At 33.8% G+C, this 12,509-nt stretch overlaps 1 protein-coding gene across 1 annotated transcript in view; it reads right to left on the bottom strand.

Annotated features, from left to right (window-relative positions):
* The window catches only part of LOC132544333 (serine/threonine-protein phosphatase 2A regulatory subunit B'' subunit beta-like), a 61,238-nt gene extending 50,970 nt beyond the window's left edge, over nucleotides 1-10,268 (bottom strand). The window contains exons 1-2 of the mRNA XM_060207917.1: nucleotides 10,193-10,268; nucleotides 3,937-4,314 (exon numbers count right to left, since the gene is read on the bottom strand). Coding sequence (XP_060063900.1) covers nucleotides 3,937-4,227 — 291 coding nt within the window. The 5' untranslated portion in view covers nucleotides 4,228-4,314; nucleotides 10,193-10,268. The remainder of the gene's footprint in view (nucleotides 1-3,936; nucleotides 4,315-10,192) is intronic.
* Nucleotides 10,269-12,509: the final 2,241 nt, after the last annotated feature.

Genomic DNA, 12,509 nt, shown 5'->3' with positions numbered 1-12,509 from the left:
TCCAAGGTGACCTTGAGTTGACCTTCTAGAATTGTATGATAGTGGAAAAGTGTCAATTATAATTACATAACCAATAATGTTCTGTAGTTATACCCTGGCATAATGCATCTGAGGTAATTGGAATTTGCCTATTATCTCGGCCTGCCACTGATTGGGGGAGGTCAACATTCCTGCCATTCTATTGATAAAGTAGCCTCCCGCTGGTAAAGTAAAGATCAGTAAAGCTTACACAGGTAAACCATTATTCCAAGACCATGTACAAACAGGTCTGAAACAGGCCTATTTTCCTAGAGCCCATAGACCGCCTGGTTGAGTAATTCATAATTATCAACACAGCACACAATTGTAGAGCTGGGTATATTTTTTTTTAATAAAGCACCTTTTTGACTAAAAACAATTATTTCATTCCTTATTGTCGTCAGACATCACTTCATATTTTTACAAATTTACCAGCAAATCCATGAGAAGCATTGATGAAAAACATTTGAATAATAATGGTAGCAATGTTGAAGAGAAGAATTCTTTTTCTCTCTCTTTTTAAACTCAGGCTTTTTCATAAAAATGAAATCAAGCCATTTGGGAAATGATATTTTTATCAACACACACATTACTGACAAACAGGTCAATCTATTTTTGAAATTTTATATCTAGCTATCAAATAATGTGCACAAAATATTCACATTTTCAATGTTTAATCTTTCGAAATATCCCTGAAAATCCAAGTTGTTTATGAGACTTATGAGAATAAAGATTATTCCTCCTTGTCTTTAATGAAATAAATACTGTTGTTAGATTTCATCAAGGATTTTATCAATGACAACTTCTTCATTTTTTCAGGATTCATACAAAACATTTTGAATGTGTTATTTAATTAAATTTCTTTGTTTCTTTCTTATTGTCCTGCAAACAGCAAGAATAAGAATTAAGTTTCTTTTCCAAGGTCACAGCCAAGACAGCACTGACAAATCTGTTTCTCACTTTTCTGAGAAACAAACACCACCATAAATCGAACCAGGTCTCTTAGGTCTCTATCTCATATTATCTCCCCAGCCTACTGACTTAGCTATTCCGACCCTTTAATGCATCGAACCAGAATCCTTAGGTCTCCATCTCATATTATCTCCCCAGCCTACTGACTTAGCTATCCCAACCCCTTAATGCATCAAACCAGAATCCTTAGGTCTCCATCTCATATTATCTCCCCAGCCTACTGACTTAGCTATCCTGACCCATAAAAGCAAAAAACCAGAATCCATAGGTCTCTATCTCATATTATCTCCCCAGCCTACTGACTTAGCTATCCCAACCCCTTAATGCAATGAACCAGAATCCTTAGGTCTCCATCTCATATTATCTCCCCAGCCTACTGACTTAGCTATCCTGACCCCTTAATGTAATGAACCAGAATCCTTAGGTCTCCATCTCATATTATCTTCCCAGCCTACTGACTTAGCTATCCCAACCCCTTAATGCATCAAACCAGGATCCTTAGGTCTCTATCTCATATTATCTCCCCAGCCTACTGACTTAGCTATCCCGACCCCTTAATGCAATGAACCAGAATCCTTAGGTCTCCATCTCATATTATCTCCCCAGCCTACTGACTTAGCTATCCCGACCCCCTTAATGTAATGAACCAGAATCCTTAGGTCTCCATCTCATATTATCTCCCCAGCCTACTGACTTAGCTATCCTAACCCCTTAATGTAATGAACCAGAATCCTTAGGTCTCCATCTCATATTATCTTCCCAGCCTACTGACTTAGCTATCCCAACCCCTTAATGCATCAAACCAGGATCCTTAGGTCTCTATCTCATGCCTACTGACTTAGCTATCCCAACCCCTTAATGCAATGAACCAGAATCCTTAGGTCTGCATCTCATATTATCTTCCCAGCCTACTGACTTAGCTATCCCAACCCCTTAATGCATCAAACCAGGATCCTTAGGTCTCCATCTGATAATATCTCCCCAGCCTACTGACTTAGCTATCCCGACCCCCTTAATGAAATTTCAACAGGCAAATTCCTGGCCTAGTAAAGATAGAAGTGATATCAATGATGGCCCATGGGAGCCACAATAGACTCCTCTACCATGATTAATCACAGCAGTATCTAGTATTGGTTACAAATGGCACCTATTCATAAAGTAAATGGTGAAGGTTTTAATGTGCCAGCCCTTAGTCAGAAGGTGTCAGCACACTATATTGATGATATCCTGTTCTCAGTAATGTAATCTGGGGAGCTGTTCATTGTGTATAACTGTTCACAGATCAACAATGATAATATTGACCTTAAACTGTTAAAGGTCCAAGACTAATATTTAGAAAGTGGTTTCTGATATAACTTCTGTTGACAGGGTCTGTTTATAACTTTAACAGTGAGTAAGACAGTTAAAGATGACAGGTAAGATGGTTTTGGAACTCTTTTGTGCCAAACGACCCATTATTGAACAAATAATAATGAACATTCAAAAACTTTTTCCTTTGAATCTGATGACTGTATCAAGAAATATTTCAAGTTTGTCAGAGATAAAATCAATCCTTGAGAAGAAAATTCATTATAATTCTAGTAACCAGTTTCTGATTACACCAAAGCAGTGTCTGGAACTTTGAGGAGAATTTCTACTTTGTTATATGAAAAAGTGTGAATGACATACAGGCTTATATGTGGAGTAGAACAATATCTTCATGTCTCCTGTCTACGTTAAATACAGTTTTGTATCACAGACAGAAAAGAAACATGAAAACACAATAACAAGTACTATATATATACCCTGTAAACCATAACCACTTACTAATGGAAAGAGCAAAGTCATAAGCCTACAAATTGACAAAAGAGATCAGTGTCTATATTCCTCATTAATTTCATATTCCCCAAAGTTATTGTCTTATATGACTTAGACAGATCTTCACTAGTTTCTATACATACAATGTCCTCTATAAATCCACTGACACATTATTTTGACATCTTTATACAAAATTCATGAGAAAATTGAAACAGTTCGATTTTCATGAAAGCAATTATGTCAAATTAAAAATACTTATCTCTTACAGGTAACAGAAAAGTCAAGGGATGGGGGCCTATTTTCAAGTGTTTAAAAATGCATCACAAATTATTTGCTTTATTCATGGTATTTTATCTAACACTGATAAAAATGATCAGTCCATCAAAAGTAAATTACTGTATATTGATAATTATATTTTGCAAATTTAGCAACACTTCCAATATCAAAACAGCAAATTCCGCTTGTTTTCTTCTTTTTATTGTAAACATGTGAATAATTCATCTATAGAGCTAATGTACCTACATGTACCTGAATACTCTCTAGTCGTGAATACTTTTATAATAGATAAATACTTGTTGATATGTAAATCTCTTTTCTAGTTTGACTAGTCAGTTAGATCTCTAGTTGATGTAAGAATCTAGGTTAACCTCCGTTTTTAATTATTCAGTCTTCAAAAAAAGCCATCGAATTTCTGAGACAATGAAATCGCAAAAAATAAAACCAGAAATTGCAAAAGGTACTATTTTGGGATTTTTCGCAAAATTTGCACAACACAAAAATATCAAGATATACAGTATTTGCTGTATGAATACATGTTCTTTTTCTATATAAAATGATGGGGAAAACAACACACAATAACCTTTACATAACTCATATCACTCTACAATAATTAATGTATAATGAAAGGAATTTAATTTGAGAAGTTATCAAATGGAAAATAAAAAACAGTAAACTTTGAAATTATTTTATTGAATTTCGAAGTATTTATCTGAAAATGTGTAAAGGGATTTATCGAAGGCTGTGTGTTAACATCTTACAACATTCACAAATACATTATATGTTGATAAGTAGACTATTGTCCATCCAATGCAAATGAAATCATAAACAACTTGTCTTCAAGGAAATTTTACATAGATGTACATGTCTTACCTTTGATGAACCATTTACACGACTGTGGTTGTTTTTGTTAGACAGAGGTCGTCGAGGACTTCGAGGACTTGGAAGGCCAAAGGTCGGGGACGTAGGTCGCAGCCGAGGAGACTGGGGTTTTCCTGTTCCCCGTGGAGAAGAGGTTGGAACATGGGTAACTGACTGTTTAAAAGCCTCCCCATGGACAAGGAGGCGCAGGTTCTCTTTGAGACTCTGTTGTGTTTCTGTTTCACTGAGCCAGTGGAGGAAGAGCTCGTCCACCTTGTTCTTCAGCACTGGTTTTAACGTCATGATGTACAAAGTGATGGCCAAGCTTCCAGACTTTGTCTTAATGTTCCTTCATTAAGACTTCTCCTCAGTTCTAAACTTCATTGTCCACTGAAAAACACCAAATTCAATTCATTTCATCTGTGCAAATAAAATGTTAAGAGTCAACGCACCATTGCTAGAGAGTTGATCCCATAGCTATGAATTAGGTCTTTTGATTCATCTTAACTATAAAATTTATATTATTTCAAACCTGATAAAAAATCTACTGTTTCTTAACTTTGTATACAACCAAGTTTGGTTAGGAATCGTTTATTGAATCATATTTAGATCTCTAGTCATTTAATGACAGTTTAACTACTGAAGTAAAACAAACCCATATAATATATCAATTTACTTTGAATTTCCTTTTAACGGTCTATTAATGGAATAAAGCAGCATTAATGTTGCGAGAAAGATACATCAAATAACACCTTTATCATCCTGAAAATATCCAGAAGCCTTTGTTTTAGATCTGTCATTTAGTGTTTGTCTTATTAGTACTTCATTTACATTTATGTCACAAAATGTCCATCTGGGTTTGTTGACTGTAAATACTATAATATAATCTTCTCTTCAGAACAGTGCACTTAAATCTCACAAAAGTTAACTGAACATATATGGTGTTAACAAGGCCACATCTTTAACACAGTCTATAAAGACCACTGATTTGGGGTCTGATGTCATGTCATTTATAGTACTTGAACCCCTATATAAAGGCCACATGTCTATAAAGGATAACTTTGTTTGACTGTAAGTATTTGATTTATGGTTGAAAAGTATGTAAGTATAACAGAGTTATGTCCCTTCCATCATGAATCCTATATGCATATACACAATATTCAAGTTCTTATGCAAAATGGAATCAATTAATTCTAACACTACTTAAATCCACAAATAACATAAAAGTTAGAGATGAATATCTATACATGAATCTGTGCTTTCTTGGTTGATATATACAAATGTAGGCACAGTTATTTCTAGGGTTCAAGTATTTGAGTCTTTTTCCTGTGGGACTAAGCTCAAATTTTTGAGAACTCACTATGGTATATATCTTAATAGTGGGGCTTATTAAAATTTTGTAATTAGTGTTCTTGACCGATCTGGAAAAATCCTCTAAAAACTACTGAGGCACTTACAATTTTGTATATATATCAGGGAAATGGTTGTATTGACACAAATGATGCATCTTTTACAATTTTTTTTTCACTAACAAATTATAATATCAATAATTTTTGTTGCCATTCCAATGAAATCATGAAATGAATGAAAGGGAATTAATATTTCATTAGGCAAGTTTCAGTAAAAAGTCAAAATCTGTGTTTCAAAATTAAAACATGAACCAGACTGTTAAGATGGGGTAAGAGACAACCTTAAAACTCTGATATATCACACTGTCACATGTTCCAAATTCTGGTCAAAACAGATGATTGCAATCCCAATCAATACTTAAAGAAATTGCAATTCAAAATGAAAATAATTCAAGTACAGGTACAGGTTTGGGTGGTAAACGGCGCAGTGGTAATGCACTTGCCTTTCACCTAGCTGTTCGGGGTTCGACTACTGGAAAGGATGTGAAGACGTAAGGGTCACCTGCCCGACCTTGTGGGTTTTCCCCAGGTACTCCACAATAAGACCCCTTGTCCGCTTACATCCGGGCCAACAAGAGTAACTGGTATAAGTTGAAATAACTTGTGTCGCAATTGTTGTAAATTAAATAAAGTTTAAATTTTAAGTTCATGTTCTTTTTTTCAAGGTCAGTAGGGCTTGGGCTAATAATCAGCATTTCTAAAACATGTGATTTTGACATTTTTTTTGGGGGGGGGGAGGGGGTATAATAAACAAGAAATAAAATCAATAAGCCATGTTGTTTACGTGGTCAGATTAAAATGCCATCCTAAGATATTAGTTTATGATATATTAAACCAGAGGGATCTTGGCGCCCACCATTTGAGGATCTGTTTTCAGTTCTTGAAGATTTGTTGATTTTTTTTTTGTGTGTTACAGGTGTTGTAAATGTTCATGAACTGGTCTTCATTGAATGTTCTCAATGATGGCACAAGATATTTTTATTAAGCACCTATTAGCAAATATCATTTGAAAAAGATCCCAAAGTATTATTAGATAGCAGTCAGTTACAGGTGGATAATGGACAATATGCTTGTGCTGTATTACTGTCGACATCCAAGATGGCTGCCTGTGGGCCACCTTGATTTCAAATCAGTCCAAAAAAGGTACAATGCACAACTAGGGACCAAGGGAAACCAATATCTATGAAATATCAGAAGGATCCATCCAGTACTTCCTCAGATATAGCAGTAACAAGACTTTACTCTCAAAATCCAAGATGGCTGTCTGTCAGCCATCTTGATTTCGGATCAGTCCAAAAAGGTATAATGCACAACTTGGAACCAAAGGGAACCTGCATATGAAATTTGAGAAAGATCCATCCAGTACTTTCCAAGAAATAGCAGTAACAAACTTTTACATTCAAAATCCAAGATGGCCACCTGTCTGCCATCTTGAATTCGAATCAGTCCCAAAAAGGTACAATGCACAACTAGGGACCAAGGGGAACCTGCATATGAAATTTGAGAAAGATCCATCCAGTACTTTCCAAGAAATAGCAGTAACAAACTTTTACTTCCAAAATCCAAGATGGCTGCCTGTCGGCCATCTTGAATAAAAAAGGTACAATGCACAACTAGGGACCAAGGGGAAACTGCATATGAAATTTGAGAAAGATCCATCCAGTACTTTTCCAGAAATAGCGGTAACAAACTTTTACTTCCAAAATCCAACATGGCCACCTGTCGACCATCTTGAATGCGAATCAGTTAAAAAAATGTACAATGTACAACTAGGGACCAAGGGGAACCTGCATATGAAATTTGAGAAAGATCCATCCAGCACTTTTCCAGAAATAGCGGTAACAAGAATTGTTTACAGACGGACGGACCACGGACGCAGGGCGATTTGAATAACCCACCATCTATTTGAATAGATGGTGGGCTAAAAAACCTACATTATCATTAAAAACATTAATCAACTATGAAAATGTAACAAATTGCCTAGAGGACCAGTAAGTCTCACAAAGTAATCATGTGTTCTGGAAGCTGTGGACATGGTGCCTATACATTAAAAGTGATTAACAACTGGCCTTAATGATACAACAAAGAATGACTCTCCTCTTGCAATTCTGGTAAATAACACATAGTTTTAATAACTGGCCTTAATGATACATCAAAGAATGACACTCCTCTTGCAATTCTGGTAAATAACACATAGTTTTAATAACTGGCCTTAATGATACATCAAAGAATGACACTCCTCTTGCCATTCTAGTATATAACACAGTTTTTATAACTAGGCCTTAATGATACATCAAAGAATGACACTCCTCTTGCCATTCTGGTATATAACACAGTTTTTATAACTAGGCCTTAATGATACAACAAAGAATGACTCTCCTCTTGCTATTCTGGTATATAACACATAATTTTAACACATATTTCATTCTTTTGACCACTGAAGATACACAAACATCTGTTTTATGACAAAAGATTCAAAATTAAGGAACAATGGAAAATTCCAAAAATAACCAAGATAACAATATTCTAGATCTAAAGACACAATATTTCTCCTACAAATGTTACTTTCACTGCTTATTTATTGACATCAGCTGCCAGATGATCTGTGCTACAAACATGCCAGCAAAACCAGTCAGAGCAAAATCAATACCTGTACCATAATTAATTCAGATCCATTAATAATCAAAGGGTACTTTCATTTTATTAACTCAATTATTGGTTACAATTCTATATATCCATTAATAATTAAAAGATACATATGTCAGCTTCTGGACAATTACACATAAAAATGTGTATCTAGATTTTTGGACTTAATGGTAGAAGCATGCTACCTGACACACAACAAAATGCAACTGACAAAATTTCATTTTGAGATTTTGTGTTTTATATGTAAAATCCAATCATATCTAAGCCACAAAACAAGTAATAATTAGAGAATCTATCAATATCTATCTAACATTAAACACTGTAAAACGATATTTTTGGAAGTCAAAGATTTTGAAGATATATTTGGACACATTTTTCACATGTGTATTTACATGATGCACATACAAAATGTAAATAGCTTGAATCAGAAAGTAAATTGTATACAAGGAACAATGAACAAACTCTTGATAAAGATACGCTCAGTTGTGCATGATTTCACAATGACAGTGGAGAGAAAATCCTAAAAAAATGGAAACTCATTTTTAAACGTTATTTTCAGTATCAGACAGTCAATCACTAAAGGGAAACAACTCCTGTATTACTTTTGACATCAATGTTTCTGTTCTATTCAGTTATTCAACATTTTCACAATTTAATATTCAATAATTTTAAAACATGTAATGCTTTGGTACTATTATGTACAGTACACATAAATATGTTTTGATTTGAAAGTCTATATTTTAAATTTCAAAATCATGAAGATAAAATCTATTTAATGATGTAATTAACATAACATTTAAAAGGAGACCACACGTAGATTAAGAACTTCTGCACTGATACAAGAAAAACAACAAGCTGTCAGTTGAGGATCTGAAGAGGACACAGTAAACACTTCTGTATTCTTTCTCAAATATATATGTAAATTAGCATGTCTGTAAAGAAACACATGCATTGTACCAACATTTACAATCTACCAAAATATTACAAGACACCATGATATAATGTTTCGACAAGGCTTAAATTACTGAAATCTAACGGGTGACTGAGGAAAATCCAACATGAGTTAAAAGCATATGATGTCAAAAACCGCACGGGAAGTGGTTTAAGTCGAATGTTCAATGAGTTTTATGATTTAAAATATTGAAATGATGAACAGTTTTCATGGCTTGCAAAATTAATCTGCCAAATGACATACCTGATGGCCATAAAACTACTGTTTCTATTTCTAGCAAAATGTGATGAGATTGGCTTTGGTATTACTTCATTGCTATCAGGAACGAGGCAATTCTAGATCTGTTCACTTGTTATATAATGGTGTAATGATAGGTCAACTTTTCGATGTATTGTGGCAACTTTGCTCTTAATAGCAATAGGGTGATATCTGTTCAAGTCAAAAACTTTCGCAACTTGTTCAAGTATGAATTGTTAACAATGTTTTTCTTTACCTAAACAAAAAACACTTTGAAATCAAATTTTTTCACTGAGTTATTGCTGAAGGGCTGCAAGTTTTCGTTAAGTTCAGGGTCCATGTTTTAAACCCATTCTTCAAAAAAGATTCAATTCGATAAACAAGATGGCTGAAGGTAACAAATTTTTCAAAATTGTTTCCAATAATAATGCAAAAGCAGGGGTAGGTGAGCATTTTGGTTTCGTGAAAATTAATGACAAAGTATATCATTGTGAATTAATTAATAAACAATGTTTTAAAACATGAAACCAGTTCAAAAAATAAATTTATAACAAAACTAAGGCTAATATGAAAATAATGTTGTACAGTCTTGAGTTCAGTTGCGTTACGAGTGTCACGACAAATATCACAGAATAGTAGGTTTATGTAGAAAATGAATGATATGAAAATATAACGAAGTTTAACAAATTGCATTAAGAAACCAACTTGATTGTATGAAAAGTGTCTTTTTTCAGTTGTAACATTTGCTAAATTGAGCATTCCGCTATATTCAGACACTAAATTTGTTTGATGAGGAGTTTAAAACGTGAATTTCACAACATGATCTATAGAAGAAACTACAATCATTAACGTTTTATATTTCTGTCAGAGAAGTAGAAAAGAAATATCGTTGACTGAGTGTTCTTAGGTATGTGTACCTCTCTATCTGGTCGTTACTTGTACACATGATTACAGCGGAAGGAAGCGGAAAATTATTTCTTATCCAACGCTTTTTATTAAATATGGCCCAACATTCATTACTTACTTGTCAACATAAGCAGCTCAAAAATGCTTATTTTCTCTAATAAGACCCTGCTGTCACTAAAAATGGCACACTCTTTCGAACGAATGAATGGTAGTGGGTATTTAGTGAACCAAACAAGTAGGATCTTGCCGCCGGACAGAATCCGGAAACGTCAAAAAAATGCGGAAGTGCTCCACTAAATTGTGAAACGATAAGACACATCCGGAATTTAGCTGTCGTTCTGCGACAGTACATAACTAAATAGTTCCGTAACTGTGAACGTTAAAGTTTATCTAAAAAAAATCCTCAATTCCAAAAAAAGGTGATGGAGCTGTAATAAAAAAAATCATGAATGGTTAACATATCTATGCATTTACAAATACAAATTTAAGCGTTAATAATACTTTTTTTAATTTTATCAAATAAAGAAAAAATAATTTGTATAAAATCACAGTGACTTTTGGTATATCACCGAGTGAAATTACGATAACAGTCATGAAAAGTTTATTTTTAAAAAATACAGCCAAGAAAAATGATTAAATGCCAACAGGACTGATACGCAATAATTTTCTTTCGGATAGAAAAATACATATATATATATATATATATATATATAATACTTGTGGGCCGGTTCAATCTAATGATCATTTAGCGTGTTGGAATAGAAAAACTTCTACTGACAAAGATCAACGCTTATAAGTGTTAAACCCGATGGCTTTATTTTCGGAAGTTATAAAATGACCCCCGCTATAATAAAACAATGACCGGGTACAAACACAGACCACTGGAATTACGACGTATTCTTTATTTTGATGACCAAGTTAATGTCACAGTCCTTTCCAGCATGACAGGTCAAGCTATATAATGTTGTGGTGACCAACAAAAAAGTAAACAAGTCTTGTAAACCTATGTAATGACTACCAGAATTCAATTGGAGAAGTTAACTGCATTATTTGAGAAGCCAATGTTTATCATATTGGAGTTTCCGGTTTGTTTCTTGTAGTCGATATATTTCGGCATGCTTATTAGATACAAAGATTTAAAAACTGTAAAAAAAAATAGATAATGATGATGATAATAATAATAATTTAGTTAACATACTCCGATAATTGACTCGTCAGTGGGCCACAACCTTAGATGAACATAATTTTTAGTACAAAGGACTGATATATATAAAGTTTATCAAGGACCACATACTTAACTATACATAATTTATTGATAGGTTTATCTACAGACTTAGTACACATAATTTATTGATAGATTTATCTACAGACTTAGTACACATAATTTATTGATAGATTTATCTACAGACTTAGTACACATAATTTATTGATAGATTTATCTACAGACTTAGTACACATAATTTATTCAGAGATTTATTTACAAACTTATATATACATAATTTATCTATTGCCAAGGACTAAGATATACATAATTTATCTATGACCAAGGACTTAGATATACATAATTTATCTATGGCCAAGGACTTAGATATACATAATTTATCTATGGCCAAGGACTTAGATATACATAATTTATGTAGGCCCAGAGACTTAGATGGAATCGTCTGTCAACAATGACATCAATATCTATGAAGGTAATTTCCAAGATCTATCCAATCATATTTAAAATTCGCATTTGCTTCCGGGCAGAACAACAATTTATGATTTAACTGGTATCACCAGTGAAATTATTAATTTACAGAAAATAAATGAAATTTCCGTCTCGTCTGATTGTCTGGTAAACGCATTTTCAGTTATGAAGCTAGACTGTTTGCCCTTCTACAAATAATCATTTTGCTAACTTTGTTTTATAATACAGGAAAATGGCGACATGTTTTGACTTTATACAGTGAGAGGAAAAAGAAACGCAATTAGGAATTTCCAGGTCAACTACGGGAAATAGAAAAGGGTTTTAGAAAGTAATTATGTTGTAACTGAAAGATAGATGACCACTCTGTCATCTACGAGATTTTCATTCGTGTACGTTAAGTAAACCTTTCAAATTTGAGGTTGATTAAAGAGTACCCCACTCAAAATGAAGTGCGTTCTGGACCCATCAATATCGTTGAGCTAAAATCACTGGAAAAATTATACATCAACAATATTTGATCGCTTCCTTTCCGAGTCATTTGTTTTGTGTTTCATGGGTTTAGTCCCATTTTCAGAACATATCATCAAGCAAAATTTCAGAGCATTACGTACAGCGACCTGAACAGACTCGCAAATTTCTGTCACAATATAATTGGAAATGAATACAGAGATATCCGCCAAATAGACTGAAGGCAGTTGTTCAATGCATTGTCAGCATCATGATTTCATTGATTTACCATACCGTT

Source organism: Ylistrum balloti, unplaced genomic scaffold (assembly GCF_031769215.1).
Source record: "Ylistrum balloti isolate Yb309-2 unplaced genomic scaffold, AGI_CSIRO_Ybal_v1 Utg369790, whole genome shotgun sequence".
Classification (NCBI taxonomy): domain Eukaryota; kingdom Metazoa; phylum Mollusca; class Bivalvia; order Pectinida; family Pectinidae; genus Ylistrum; species Ylistrum balloti.
Note: the sequence above shows the minus strand (reverse complement) of the source record. Positions and strands in the feature narration are given on the sequence as shown.